This window comes from Chanos chanos, chromosome 5, assembly GCF_902362185.1.
Source record: "Chanos chanos chromosome 5, fChaCha1.1, whole genome shotgun sequence".
Taxonomy (NCBI): domain Eukaryota; kingdom Metazoa; phylum Chordata; class Actinopteri; order Gonorynchiformes; family Chanidae; genus Chanos; species Chanos chanos.
Window position 1 is genome coordinate 21,867,295 of NC_044499.1, and position 16,239 is coordinate 21,883,533.

The 16,239-nt window shown below is 40.9% G+C and overlaps 1 protein-coding gene across 1 annotated transcript in view; it reads right to left on the reverse strand.

Moving 5' to 3' along the window:
- The window catches only part of egfra (epidermal growth factor receptor a (erythroblastic leukemia viral (v-erb-b) oncogene homolog, avian)), a 44,141-nt gene that overhangs the window by 15,163 nt on the left and 12,739 nt on the right, over positions 1-16,239 (reverse strand). Inside the window, exons 2-10 of the mRNA XM_030773594.1 lie at positions 5,326-5,477; positions 4,664-4,850; positions 3,873-4,007; positions 3,633-3,701; positions 2,475-2,593; positions 1,821-1,962; positions 1,173-1,289; positions 665-791; positions 275-348 (exon numbers count right to left, since the gene is read on the reverse strand). Coding sequence (XP_030629454.1) covers positions 275-348; positions 665-791; positions 1,173-1,289; positions 1,821-1,962; positions 2,475-2,593; positions 3,633-3,701; positions 3,873-4,007; positions 4,664-4,850; positions 5,326-5,477 — 1,122 coding nt within the window. The remainder of the gene's footprint in view (positions 1-274; positions 349-664; positions 792-1,172; positions 1,290-1,820; positions 1,963-2,474; positions 2,594-3,632; positions 3,702-3,872; positions 4,008-4,663; positions 4,851-5,325; positions 5,478-16,239) is intronic.

A 16,239-nucleotide genomic window follows, 5' to 3' on the forward strand; every position in this document is an offset into this window, starting at 1 on the left:
ACGCTATGTTCTTATGGATATTCAAGAATAAAAAAAGAAAATTGTTCAAACAGATTCATGACCAAAGCAGAGATAGCGAAGATTTTCTTTATAAAACTGTTCTTCAACAAACTATATTTGTCTCTGATATTATTCACTGATAACATGAAACGCTGTATTTTACCCCTAAAATATCATTAAACACATGAAGATTAACCTACAAACCTACATGACTGATCTTTTGCTATGTCAATGTTGAAGAGCTGATTCTATCTCTGAAACAGGTTTTCCTTACCAGTAATTTCTTTGACCGTTTTAAAAACATTGAGTTTCTCAGGATCTAACTTTGGCGTTTTAGTGTGCTTGTCTCTGCAACATCAAAAAAAAAAAAAAAAAAGAAAACGGTTACAGAATTCCAAATTGTCACACATAAGACAATACTTATCAAACCAAAGTTACTGTCACTATGTAAAAGAAATTCAGCTGTGGCATGACAGGCACAGAAGACATAACAACAGACACATTGTAATTGTAAAAAAAAAAATTCATGATTCAAATCAAAGCCCTTTATTCAAATGATAATTGTGGGGGGATTGTAGTATCGAGGAAAGTTTGAAACAGATCATTTATCAATGTGCAGATGCTGTTTTATTCACGCAACACATTTCGTATGTGACACACTTACCCGTTAAGAGTTGTATGTAGGATTGCAACATCGCCGTTGATTTTTGTGCAGTTTTGAAATGAGTCGATGTTGCTGGCATTGATTGACAAGATACCTGAGAGATGACCCATTCCAAGTCCATTACAAGCTAGAGAAACATTGACAAAATAATAAAACGTTAACACTTTTTTCTTCTGGGTTTAAAAAAAACCAAAAACATTTAGAGTGTGAGCAAAGAACATACAGTTGTTATAAAGCCAGAGTTCTGTGCTGTAATACAAACTCACAGATGCTTCTCCTCACACAGGAGCGAATGAATGGAAAGATGGCTGCTATAAACTAATAATGTAAAATCTGGAGCAATCAATTCATGGTTTTATTGCATAGTTACAAATGCTAATAATATTTCACAATAACTGATAGACCGCTTATTTGCAATTTATGAATAGTTACTTGCGAAGTCTCTGAATAAAAGCCTGACTGACAGGTGAAGGGGACTTAATCAGAGACGTCTGGGGTAAGGTTTTACCTTTTGGACACAGGCCCTCACACTTTTTGCACTTCCTCATGCCTCCCTCGTCCACCTCGTAGGTTCCGGCACTGCACGCTCGAACACACGCTCCATGGTCAGTCACCACGTAGTTATCTGAGAGAGACATCAAACCAAGCGTCCACTGTTTACTGGTTCATACTCACCAGCTAACACAAGATTGAAAGGCTTGAACTGTGGTGATTAAGGAAGTCTCCTGGCTGAGGATTATTTCAAATTGCAAATGCAACTATAACTCAGAAACCAAGAGAACGGTTGAACAGTCATGACTCCTGATTCAATCATTGTCCCTGCCAAAGATGACCTGCTTAAAATTTAACCCTGAAGAAATGGAGCAAAGATCTGCAGACCTAAAAATTCAAAGAGATAATTCTCAGCATTGACTAAGGTCTTGAAAAAGCATGGGTTTCATTTGAAAGTGCTGCGCGTGCAGATGACAAAAAGATAAATTGTATTCAACATTTGGTGGATGTTTGCAAGTTGTAAGTACCAAGGTCCACTCATATACATTGAAAATGCTTTCAGTTTACCAACTGAACCCAAAGCCATTTTAAACTCAGGACATGAAATTTGATGAGCGCTCCCTAATGACTGAAACATAAATTAATTTTATTCAGTGGGTCTTACGCGGGCAGCTTTTGACACAGGTGGCCCCAAAGTTGTACTTCCCATCTGGGTTGACAGCAAGCTGGTGTGTGTTGGGATCGTAGAGCATGAGCCGCGGACACGCGTCCTTACACGTCCCGTCGTCCTGAAAGTCTTTACAAGCCTGTAACCCAAACAAAAACCCCTGTTAAAGAATAAAGTGTTTGGAAACCCTGAACAAAACAATAACCTAGATTCCAGGTTAGCCTATTGTTGCGTGAGGACACACCTTGAGAGATTTACATAGAGACGTTAAATGAAACCATCTCCGATACGTGCTCTGATACGTACGTTCAGGAGCTTTCATGGTACACATTTAAAATATCTTTCAAAGCATACAAAGAAAAACAGATAGGATTCTGAGGTATGGTTTCCAAACACTAAGCCTTTGCAGATGCCATTTGTAACACAGCCGCCACTCTACAATGTGAATGTAGGGGTTTGATAACAGTTTATTTTTATACACCGCCAAACCTCCCATATCCAAACTGTGTGGTAGGTACGATGAAAAACAAAATCTCTCTGAGAGGTTTAATCTGCAGTAAGACTGTACGATTGACATCTATTTGTATTATAAAGACGTTAGAGTAACGATGTAATGTACGCTGGCTGACAGAGAGAAAAAAAAATTCTCACAAAGCAGTCGGTGGGTCTGGGGCCCGTACAGCCGGCGGCACAGTGCTCATTACAGCAGTCAATGGGTTTGGGTCCTTTGCATCGCCGCGAACACTGCTCCGCACAATTCAATCTGGTCACTGATGAAACAAACAAACAAACAAACAAATAAATAAATAGACAGGTAGACAGACAGACAGACAGATAGATAGACAGACAGACAGACAGACAGACAGACAGACAGACAGACAGATAGATAGATAGATAGATAGATAGATAGATAGATAGATAGATAGATAGATAGATAGATAGATAGATAGATAGATAGATTAACAAAACATTTAGGGAATTTAAAGACAGAGCACATCTTTGAATTAGAGACATATGATACATAATCAATAAAATAAAACATCTCAGCCGCCTAGAACAGATGCTTGTATTATGTTGTGTAGCTCTGGAGTAAACCTAAGAAATATTTCTTTATGCTGCACAGTAGACAAGTATGTAAGGCACTCAAAAACCATAGCCAGCCAGAGTTCCAGCCAGTAATTGTTTGTTATATTACAGAAGAGGCGTCACCATTCAGGTGAGTCTAACTGATGCTGCTGATCTTTATCTTTACTGAGAACCTCATCTCCAGCGCTGCCTGTGGGAGTGTCTGCTGATACATTCTTAAGGGTGCGTTTTTTTTATTCGTTTCATAAATTAACTAATATCTGTCATGCAATACTTTTGATGGAGGACATAAACTCTGTAACAGTTAGAAACATCAAAATATAAGCCCCACAAGCAGCAGCGTCTCTCTAAGTTAAAAAAAAAAAAACATGAGCTGGATCACTGACCTATTTGGTGGGGGTCCACTAAAAATACAATTCATTCTGCACCCCCCCCCGCCTCCCCCCGGCAGTTTAAATGCTCTCAGCTACAAAGACACTATATTTGATATTACATTCTGCTTTATGAAAATGAATTCCTGTTCCTATTACAATCTAATGGGGTGTTTTGTGCTGTTTCTATAATATCCATTTGATTGGCGCACAGTGGAGGCTGTAAAAACAGATTCAAAGTGCAGACATTTTTTCACCATATTTGGAACAGACTTTCTCTTTTCTTTTTTTCTCCACATAACTTTCTCCAATACATCAGGCACTTCACCCAGAGTGATTCAGGAAAACTTACACGTCTGACAGTTTTCTGGGCCAGGGGCCCAGCAAGAGCCATTGTTACAGCTCGGATCACATTTTTTACCTGCCAGGAAACAAAGTTGTTACTGTTATTCAGGTTAAAGCATAACGGCTGAAATCAGTTGAAATCATTCAGTCAAAACAATGAATCAGATTCAATGATCAGTCATGAATTGTAAGCGGAGTATTACACATGTGTTTTCATGGCTGTCAGGTGAACAGACAACGGGCTCACATTGCTTGTCTGGGTTCATCACTGGGTACATCATCTGCGGACTACTCTTCATGTTCACAATGTCCGGCCACTGGATCGTCTCAACATTGCACAAGTGATGGTTGTTAGAAAATTTCACTCCTCCTCTAAGTATTTCTGAAAACAATAAACAAAGACAATAAGTTCTCAACATGTCACTGATTTTTTTTTTTTTTCATATTTATCTTTAAGAGAGTGAGAGACTCCCACAATGCGTTGTCATAAACGAGATTTGTTTGAATTTAATTAATGCAACCAAAAAAGGAAATTGGAAGACATAAAAAAGCAATCAATAAACCCACACATCATCAGTAGAAAAGCAGACTTTTACAACATTTGGCATTCTTAGCAAAACCAAAAGAAAAGCCAGTAAATGAATTTGTGTGACAATTTAGCGTTTAAATTAAGCAACATAGAGCAGGTTTCTCTAAAGTCCAGTCATGGAGGGCAAATATCCTGCCGGTTTTCATTGCAACTGACAGCTATAGTCTCTGTTTGTCAGAAGACCACACAGATTTTTTTCCAAGCAAAAATGAACCTTTAGTTGTGAGCTGAGGTCAAAAAACCAGTTGGATGTTAGGCATCAAAGAGTAGGTTTGGGGAAACCTTGGCACACATTCGTTTCCAGGTACAGAGAAATACCAGAGCACTTTTTCTGCTGCCAGATACTGAACATGAGAAGGACTCTAATGACGCAAACGCCTGTCAGATGATTTTATGATTTTTGATTCAGTGGGTACTGGTTTGCTGATTTAGGTGGGATGATCTCTTACCGGTTAAGCTGATGAGAGGCAGCTCTCTCACACCTTTTCCAACGGTGTTGTTGTAGTTGGACATGACGACCAGTGCGTACTGGTCCTCATACAGAGTGTGTCCTCGGATGATACGTAGGTTGTCCAGGGGGATTCTAACCCCTGTGTTGACAGCGATCAGGACATAGCCTCCAACTTCATGAATAGTCTAGACATGCACATACACCCAGACACACACACACACAGACATACACACACACAGAGAGATAGTTGTACAAACCACAAGGATAACTGATGCTTGGTACCAGTGGTTGGAATCACATTAATTTTCTGACACAAATAAATAGAAATGCAGTGGAGGAGTGGAAAGTCCAACAGGGAAAAACACTCTTGATCATTTATCATCTTTCTCAGTAACTTATCATAATTTCCAAACAAGCCGGTTGCCTAAATACTGCAACTGACAGTCAAATGCCACTGAAATAAGAAAAATAAATATTATAATCCGTATATTGCTACATTTTACTATTATAAAGAATTTTTTACAGTGGTTTAAGTCTGAATTCTTGTATGTTTTGGCTGCTGTTTCAAAGCAAAACGGTCAAGTAATACATGTGACACACTACACACCATATTGTTGGTTGTACTCTATTCTAACAAAACCAATCCTGAGGGGATTTTACCTTGAGGAAAGACAGGTCGTGTTCCTGTGTGGTGTAGGTAATCTCCAGGTTCTCCAGTATCACAGTGCAGTTTCCATACATCTTAACCAGAGCCTGGTAGTGGTCATCTACAGTTCCCAGCAAGGCCAGTTTGTTGTTTCCACCCTGACATACTGACAGGAGAAAGAGAGAGAGAAACAGAAATTTAATGCTTAATGTGAACACATGAATTTGTTCTTGATAACCACAAAATAGCAGTCTGCTTGTGTTGTGATTGTGAAACAGCGACACACAATTTCAATCAATGAGCTGTTTTTCACATCTTTTAAAGAGAGGAAAAAATAGCACAAGTATTGAGTTACAGCACATATCAAAGATCATTTAAGTCATACATGACTCACAGTATAAGACCAGTATTATCCACAGTATTTCAGGCGTGTGAAGGGAGCAGGAAACTACTAATAACATGTATTGACCATGCATGGTTTTGCCACGAGATGACACGCACACACCAACGAGTGTGACAAAACAGCCCCCAGCACCCAAGGAAAGCTGCATGCATGCACACACACACATACACACACACACACACACACACACACACACACACAAACACACACACACACACAAACAGAGAGAGAGAAAGAGAGAGAGGAGAAGAGAAGCGAGGGGGGAGAGACAGAGAGAGAGAGAGAGGGAGAGAAAGAGAGACGGTGGGCGTTTGTTTTAACTTGTCGCAGAGGCAGCGGAAAAAACTCAGCCACAGGCCAAGATAAATAGCGTCAGTTCAGAGACACACTCTGACTTCAGAACGAGAACACACACTGCTGAGAAAGATTCTCTGTTTTGATTAGATCCAGACTAACTCTTTACAAAGCAGTCCTATCAAACTATGACTGTGCATGAATATACAAGCAAAGACAGACGAACAAAATCATTTCAAATACATCATCGGTGATAAATATTTTTACAGTTCAGGTAGAGATATGTCATACTCCATATACTCTGTAGTTCTTCCAAAAGATTATGACTTGTTCCCTAAATTGAGCTGGTGCAAGTCTGAAAGCCCTAGAACTCAAAAAAATAATTCAATGATATATGGTTGTTGAAGTGCTATCTTTGTTTAGTCTGTTTGAATTAAAAGTCATTACTGCTTCATTTGGTTTCAAAAGGCCTGCTGCCAAAGTGAACAAACCCTTGTTGCACCATTCAGCTTAACTGTATATTTAAACAAACAAGGCGAACACACTGTCAGCCCCGCCTTACTGAGAGACTCCACACGAAAAAATACGGATCTGGAACAGAGTGGGGTTTTTTTTTCTTTTTTTCGTGGGGGATTTAAATGTCACAGTGTTTTGATGTATTGACGGTAACAGAAAATGGCAAGAGAGAGAGTGATACAGTGTTGCAACATTGCAAGAAGTAAATGAATTTAAGCATATTCTGCATTCATGTGACAGCTTACTGTGGATCAAACGTGAACTGCGATGGTTCAGCGAATGCTGAGAAATGAAGAAGAAGAAGAGGTTGAAAAACGTTATTACACACCCCAGGTCACTCACAGCTCAAACTTAATCTTAACTTTAACTTCTCTTAAAATTTACATTCCCACTGCTCCTCTCAGAACTCCACCCTAACCAAACCCCCACCCCCACCCCCACCCCTGCCCCGTATACCTCAGTTGCAGCAATCTGTCACTGTATGGGCTCTGACTTGAGCAAAAGCCTTATGAGTGGTACAATACAAACAGACTCAGGGTCAAGGTTGCTCATATTCTTTCTTTGAAGCGTTATGTAACTTCATGTTTGGATAAGCCAGGCTCCACTCCGCTTCAGAGACAAACGCACGTTTACGGCGAACATTTGGACGAGGTGAGAAGAGCATACATCTCAACACGGCGATAGCTCTAATCCCCTCTTTGTCTTTCCAAGCAAGACAGACAGGTTCAGAGTTATAGTCTGAGAATGCTGTTGGTTATGGTTCCTTTAACACAGAGGCGCAAATGAGTTTTAGATAAGTCAACACTGAACTATGTCCCCAATTCAAACAAGCCATGCAACCTACAATTTTTTTTTCCTCTCTCAGTTTGTTGCTAATTAAAAAAGAATGAACTGAAGCCACTTTGGTTTCAGGGTAAGCTTATGACTCTGGATGCAAGTCACTGGACAGCTGATTTTCCCGTCCATTCCTGAGTCATTGAATGATACTGTTCGCTTGATTACTGGAATCAGTTTCTCTGGACCCTTTTTTGGACTGCAAGTCAAGTCAAGTGATTTTTATTTAAAAGCACATTTAAAAAGAATAGGAGTTGACCCAAAGTGCTTTCCAGTCGAGGCAGAAGGATTATCAGTAAGAGCATACGTGGATAAGAGGAATAAAGAGTATGTATAGAAGCAGGACTAAGAGAGAACAGATAAAATAAAAGCACAAGAACAGAAAGAAATGCCAGATAGAAAACAAAAACTAAATAACCAAGATAAAAACAGAGATAAAACAGATGAGTGAAAAGAATAATACATAAAAGGCAAGATGAAGATGATAAATACATAAAACAGGCAAAACAGGTAAAATCAGAATCGGGCAAGACTAAAATGAAAAATACATAAAATAAATAAACTGAACATAATCAAGATCAAAGTAAAACAATAAGAAATTAAGAAAAACTAAAGTAACTCAGCAGACAAATCCATAAAACTACAAACACGCAGGGTGGATAGAATACTTTCAGTAGATCTGGAAGAATTGCATGACTGTAAGGCCACACACTCATGTTACACAATTTGAACCCTGCATAGGTTTACTGTGTTATTGTGCCAGAGATCACAGGACAATTATTGTCTATGGTAATCTAGATCAGTGGTTCTCAACTCCACTCCCAAGGGCCCCCTATCCTGCACATCTTTGTTTTAACTCTTCATTATCACAGTTAATTGAGTTAATCAAGGGCTTGATGACTAATTGATCAGTGGAATCAGGTGAGCTCAGAGGAGTTAAAACAAAGACGTGCTGGACAGGGGGCCCTCAGGACTGGAGTTGAGAACCACTGATCTAGATGAACCATGTGAATTAGGCTTGACACGCTTCAGCTAAAGCTCTGTCTAAACTCTCTGTGCACAGTATTACAGGTCTTTGGTTTTTTGTTTTTTTTGCTTTGTTTTGTTTTGTTTTGTTTCCTGTTCGACTCGCAGATTGCTGTGAAGTTTGTTGTGTTGCATTCCAGAACGTGTCTGCTCTTGACACTAAACGGCTTAATACTGACAACTCTCTGCTGCTTGTGCAGTAGAGAGATCAAGATAAGCGAGCACAAGCTCAGAGATGGGTGATATTAGTCATACATTTTTGCAGTTATCCGTCCAGGAGAAGGAGTGAGTGCTGGGAAGACAGATTTTTGGTTTAATATTGTTAGATTTCTAGTCATGTTGATATGTCAAACAATGGCAACAGAAAGCAGGTAGTGTCAAAGTCGTTGTCTAAATATTAAACTATGCACGACGCTTACTGCAGTCTGATTGGGCTAGTCATTGATTTGATTTCCATGATCCAATTACAAATTCTATTATCTTTTTTCTTTTTTTTGGCCTTGGTATGGCTTTATGACCTTTCTTACACTCCATTATGTAAAAACAATTTCTAAAGACAATAAACAGGTAGAATAGCTGAACATGCACATCTCTCTCTCCCTCTCAGTCAGAGTGTTTCGATCCTGTCCGATAGTCTAACCCCCCCTAAAGACTCACCAACACAGACTGACACAGAACACTATGCTAATGCCTTAGGCAAGGCTACAGGGGTGGGGGGCAAACCGCCCATTTAAATTAGGCCATGAGGGAGATGTAATTAGCGTTGATTAACTAGCTGACCCTGATAAAACACACTTGTTCACTTTGCGAAGACTTTTCCGTAAGAAAACATCTTCCAAGTAACAGCATCTCCCCAGAGCACAGTGCCCAGGTAATGATGACGCTATAAGCTCTAATTAGGGCGATGTCCTGTGAATCCGACTGTGAACTCACCAGCTGCCCACCTCTCTATTTCCAATACCACATTATTAACCTTATTGTCTGCTACCAGTCCGAAGTTTTCATGAGTGATCTTTGGTAACAAAGTCTTCACTCCCTCGGAAGACTGTAGGTAGTCTTGTATGCTTTTTGTTTTTGTTTTTTTAGTTTCTTCATCATGTTGTGACAGAAAACACTGCATGTTTCTTCAACTCATTCATTCAGGCACACTATTAAATTCTGTTACTGTCTGGGGGAATGTACATGCCCGTGAGTCTGGAGATAAGTGTAAGTATAGGCTGGGAGTTCTGACTGAGTTCAGTGTTCTTATTGCCCAGGCCAGCTGGGAGGAGACGCTCAGGTCACAAAAAGAAGGCTCCTTATGCTCCATGGTTTTGTGTTTGGAGTCGTAGACACTGTCAAACTTTACTGCCCAGTGTAAACCTCAGTCCTTCTCCCACACACAGGACGAGATAAACCCATATACAGGGTCATACTGGAGTTATCTGTGATGTATGATAAGAAATTGCTCCCTTCCGACAGCTGACAGTCAGCTGAATGAGGAGCTCCTCCTGGGGAGCACTGAAATCCCACTGAGGCCACTGACAGCTGAACTCTCCTGTCAGAAGGAAGCGTTTTGCTTCTTTTAAGAAAAAAATCAACTGGAGATAAAAACTCATCTAATCGAGGACTCCACTGTTGCTTCTAAGTGCTGTGTTTGGCTAATGTCATCCCTTAATCTCAGATGGATTCAGATGTCTACACTGAGATTACATTGGGAGCGAATGTTTGTTGTCTGTGGTCATGTGTCTCAAGGGACACACCTGGCCACGTTCCCTGCTGTGGGTGTGACGGAGAGAAGTTCATTCTGTTTCGAACTGGTCAGGACAACACACTCACTCTGTGTACTACGCAATGGCAATGTACACACTCACTGTTCTCGTAAATATGGACAGTGTCACGCACTGTGTATTTGTAATAAAGCCTAAACCCGTACTGTGATGATTTCCTGTTGTAGATTTTGTGACAAACACCACATGACAAGCATAGCGGTGAAGGCAACTCATTAACTTCTTGTGCAGAACAAGAAAAAAAGAAAACTTTGTCTGATTGTCTCACTTCCTTCAGGTGTCATGCAACCCTGCTGGCCAAGTGCCAAGACAGGGCAGCCAAGGTGTGGCTGTGGTTTCCTGGATTCCGCAGGGCGAACAGTCCTTCTCTGACTGTGATGTAACAGCCAGTGTGTCACACCATCAGCTCTAGGAGGTAGGTGTGCAGAACATTTCCCGTACTGTATATTATGACCATGCAACAGAGAGAGAATGGGCGAGACTCAACCAACCATTAGTCATCTAGTCTATGCAGTTTTTTACACAGTACTTTTCACAGCACAGGCACGTTAGTCCATTTCACCACTGTGTGCAGGAATTCTGAGAGATCTCTGTGACCGAGTTTCTTTCTGAAGGCTAAAGGTGTGGTCTCGTAGTCTAACAATGTCTTGGAACTCACACAGACAATCAACTGATTTGTATGGGTATGTGAGCTGCTAAGTACAGCAAAGCTTTCCAATTGCACTCCATGCTAAATTCAGTTGGTCGATTTAATAAGGGGACCATTGGTTGGATAAAGTGGACGACAGCGTTACAGTGTTGGACTCTGAAGTAACTGCTTTACCAGTCGCTCTTCATCTGGTGGTGGGAACTCATACGTTCACTACCTGCCATATAATTAGTTTCCACAAAGGGCCCATTCAGCAATGTTGACTGAAAGCACATCCATGACAACAACTACAAAAACAACAACAACAACAACAACAATATGAATTATTGTTGGGTTTTTTTCCTGTTTATTACTATCCCAGGCAGTAACAGATGATGATCTTAAATATTCAGATTGTTTGTTCGAAATCAGAGACCAACACATTATCAATAGAGTATGAGGATCCACCCATGAGGATGAGCTTGTCTGACTCATAAAATAAAATTAGCCCAGAACACAGATCTGTTCACTTCAAAGAACGCTTTGCGTGTCCAGTTGAGCTCATTTTTTTTTGTTTACTTTTGAAGATCTAAAAGTGTTCCTCTGTTCCAAGGCCTTTGTGTCATTTTTCTGTTATTTCTCTACCAGAGGGCCATTCATTTTTGTGCTTGGAAAAAAAACAAAACAAAAAAAAAAAAGAAAAAGAAAATGTTATTGTAAGGAAGCCGAATTCCTCCACACTCAATCCGGAACAAAGTTCAATGCCTCTAATTGGCAGAGCCCTGGTTTTGAAGCAGAACGTTATAAATCTCAGAGGCTCACTATAAGCTAGTGAGGAAAATAAAGCACTTCCTGGAGTCTTCCTTAGCAGAGAGCCCACGCTCCCCTCTCCCGTTGGGTCCAAATTGTTTGGAGGTTTTGATGTGAAGGAGGTGGAAGAGGAGGCGTATTCAGTTACACACGTCCACTGTGCAAACAAAGCTAATGATCTAAAAAAAAAATAACGAGATAAACATCTGTGGAATGGGACATATAACACATTTGTTGTTGTTTCATCAGAGTCACATGACCAAGCTTGATGGGTTGAATTTTTGAAGTCCCACCTTCATATGGGAAACGCAGCAAATCTTGAGGGAAAAAGTATGGGGGTGTTTTAAATGAGGAAGTAAGATGGGGTGGGGGGTGGGGGGGGGGGGGGTGAGGGCTCAAGGATGTCTCCCCCTCTCCATTCTTCTCTGCACACACACACACACACACACACACACACATTTTGGCCCTTCTGATATTTCAGGAAGTTCCTCGTATGGGGCCGGACAGAGCGTTAAGCTACAAACCCAGATGCCTGTGGCCCCACGGGAGAACGGAGGAGGTTTTGAGAGGACTGGAGGTCGGAGCTGAGGAGGAGAAAGGCACGTGCTTGAGCAACGCCAGATGCTGAGGAGCTTGCTAGGGCACTGCCACTGAAGAGCATTAGAGAAGTGGCTGATAAACAATGCTAAAGAGGCAAGTAAACAAAACCGAGGAAGTATGAGCGAATTATCATCACCCAATATGGGAATATATTATACGCTCACAGAGGTTGAAAAAAGACCCTCAAGATGATAAAAATGCACTAAAAGTCTTTACTTGGTTTACTTGCTTTCCTTTACAAAAGTGGAAGTATTTAAGATGTTCTTAATTGAGGGAAACTTGTCAAAAATATTCATTCTGAGCTTATAAGACTTAGTCTTGTTTAATTTAACCAAACTCAATGAGCTTCCTCACTAAAGATACTGGTTAAGTAATTAATTTAATGACATTCCTCTCTAAAGATGCTAGTTAAGTCATTATTTCTTTCTGCCTCTTTGCCCACAATTTAAAAGATCCACATGCGTAATCAAATTGCTATGCCATGAAAAGGGGGAGTGAGCCACTAAAAGGTTCATGCTTCAATGGAAACCCAGATCTAAGTGGCTGGGTTTCCTTTAGCATTTGGTATCTTCTCCAAAGTGCTGTCTCTGCTGACTGCGTTCATTCACAAGAAAGAGAAAACCAAGAAAGACTAAAAGTAAAGGAACCCGAACTGTTGGTCTCTTTTGGATAGGCCTCCACAGTAAGTAAGTAGTCCACTACATTCACAATTTGTAGAAGTTTGGTTGTTCAGTACTTGGTTGTGTCTGCTGACGGGTTGGTGATGAAACATCTTTTAAAACCATGCCAAGTTACCACTGGTAAAAAAACAGTGAGTGACCTTTTCTGACCGAGCCTTGGCAAAAAGCCGAGACTGTCTCTACCTTGTGGCGATATTATCGTATTTCGGTGATGTCACGTCTTTTTCAAATCTTAATTCAACAGAACGCAATGAAAGAAACACAATGCCATTATTCTGGTCTGGGGCCGCGTTTGTGCTAACAAAAAAAGGGCCCTTCTGCCCAATCAGCTTAGTTACCCTTTGAGTTGCAAATTCGATCACTAGAGTCAATGTAACGTCCGCCTCCTCACCTTCTTCACTACAATGTGGGGAAACAGGACAAACAGTGGATTTATGACCATGAGTGATGCCTTCCTGTGTGTCCTATTGAATGGTGGCAAAAAAGGGACAAATAAAAAAAATGAGGAACTATTCAAAAAAAAAGTGGGAATGATTTTATTGTTTTGGGGGGAATGGAAAGCTATTCAGCTCGCTATTCAGAGTGTGCGCTATGGAACAATAACCAATGGAACCCTCTCACCTCACGCCACCCCTACCCCCGAATTCCATCAATCAGTGATTTGCAAAATGATGTTTGAAATATAGCAGGGCTTTAGCATTGGTAGTCATGACATTAAAGCCTGTCAGAATTGTTCCACAAAGTAGTTTATAAAACATTATAACAGGCATAAAACCACGAAAAATAAAAGTATGATTTTGAACAAGTTGGCCAGCTATCAAGTGAACTGAGCAGACATTCTGGTTACATGCTAGGGAATGTTTCAAGAAAGTGTCAAGCTGTCACCATGTGAAAGTATCTTAAAAAACAGTTGGATGAGGTGTTGTCACATTATTGTCGGACAATTTACATTGGCTTTGCGTCAAGAACATCGCTGCCTAAAACTTCTTTCTGTAATAATTCTATTAAGATGGCCCTGAATCTGGGCAAGTGGATAAGATATTGGTCCACAGGGAAGCGTGTCAGTACTAGAAAGAATGTCTCTCAGAAACAAAACATTTTAGCCAAGAAAACATATGGGATATTACCACGTCTTAAATCAAACCTGAAGGTTTACTGTTATTTAAATCAAACTTAACAGCTTACTGTTACTTGGATCAAAATTTCCAGCTGCAATGCTTAAAAAGACTTCTGTGCAGGACCCAGCCTCCTGGTGAGTAATCTAAAAACTACTGCGTGTGCTTAGTCAACCACACACCACTGGATTGGCTAACCCTAATGAGTCAAGCCAACAGTGTCTGAAGGCGATGAGGAGCTGTCCACACATACAACCAACACATACCATACATACCAATACAGGCCATCATTTAGAAAAGAAAACAGAAGATAAAGCTTAACCATAGCCTCCTCCTTGGTCCCTCCCCACGCTGCACTACCCTGTCTTGTCATTCACGCGGGAAAGAGGAAACTGCCCGTGGAGGCGGTGTGTGGGCAGAGCAGGGCAAACTGCCGTGCTCTTTTCCTGCTCACCACGTTGTCCTAACTCTGCAATAAAAAAAGAAAATGAGAGGGGGAAAAATTCTCTTGGACCACAGACTGACTAACCCACACGTTTCACACATCAGTCCAGCTGGAACAAGGCAGCTGCAAATCGGGAATCCCCTACTGACCCAAACGCTCCCAAAGTTTTCTCTGTTCTGAAGCCTCATGCCACACAGCACAAAATAAAGATGAAAATGCAATTCAACATGAAAGGATGTTGAAAAGAACAAAAACAGAGAGAAACACAAACTGCTGATACAAATACAGGTAAGAAAATGACCCCTCTCGGATCTCTTGGGATGAAACGATTAGGATCGTCAGTCGCTCTTGTTAAAAAAAAAAAGAACACCACCCCCCCCCCCCCCTCCTCCAAAAACCTTTTTTTTATTATTTAATAGTAGCAGTGTTTCATGTAGTCATAACTGATTTGACACACTAGGTTTTAGTCAGTCTGAAGAAAAGCAGGTTTCTCTAAAATAACACAGATCGCCCTCCAACAGAAGTGGGTTATCTCAGGCTCTATTACACTGAAAGCAAATTAAACAAAACTGACAAAAGGAGAGACTTGGCTGCCTTTTAAAAGAATCCCAGTAAGACGTGAAGTCCAACAAAAGGATGAGATTTCCGTGAGCTGCCGGCACACCGTTACTCAGCACTTACTCACTGTTTCTCTCTGGTTTCTCCATCACGATCCGACTCACAGCCTTGCCCTAAGAGAGGAGAACTTTCTTCCTCCCCCTCTCTCTGGCCCGGGACCCACTCCCCACGATATATGGGCTGTGACCCAAAAGGCTTCTAGTCAAAAGCAGACGCGCGAGGACTATTGCAAAAGGTTTCAAACAGGGGCGTAGATTCTGTGTCATTCTGGCCGGTGTTTACTAGTGTAGTATGACCAATTGGTTTTTCACACTGAAACTCTGAAGGGCTTGTTACAGCTCGTGTGTGACGCATTAAAATGTAACTCCAGAGACGTGCAACACAGTTAGAGCCAAGAGCTCGAGTAAGACCGGTGCTCCTCGAATTTTAATCTTCTTAAAATTCAAATAGGAGATGAATTAATCAAACCCAAATGTCAGGGCTTCCTGTGACTTTTTAAAAAGGAGTCTTAACTGGTGGCCAGGATTCTCCGCCTTATTAAAAAAACTGAATGAGAGGATGTTTTCTCCATCTAATGGAGCTCCACTGTGGATAGTTTGTTCATGGTGAGTAATAATTGTCATTGTTTCCACTGACAAGACGAGACAGCGCTCTCCAAACACAGTGGGATCTGCCCATTTGAAGTTATCACCACAGCAGAAGCATATTTGATTTGAAGTCACCCACATACTCCCCAAAAAACAAAGAGACTTCATACAGCCTGTTCTGCGTCACTCAACATCAGAAATTTTGGCTCAGAATTTGGTTTTCCCTGCCGCATTCTAATTCGGTTTACGAGCAGTCTGGACCAAAATCAAACTCTGGAACATCAAGTGGTGTGTGAAGATACACGGACCTACACAGAGCCAAAAGTAGACGACCCAGAGAACCACAGAATCTCAGCATCTCAGCGAACACTTCAGAATGTAATCTCAAATCCCAATCACGCAAACTTCTCAAAGATCAAACGCTCTGAGTGGAAGCCTAAGTTGTTTGTTTGCTAATGAGTTTAACTTGTCCAAAAAGTGCAAAATGCACGTGATACTCAGATTTAACATTCTGTTTTGTTATCTGGAATGAAATCGCACAGAACTCAGATCATCCATTCGTGACTGAGAAAAGTGCTCTCTGAAGCTTCCCATCACTATTTC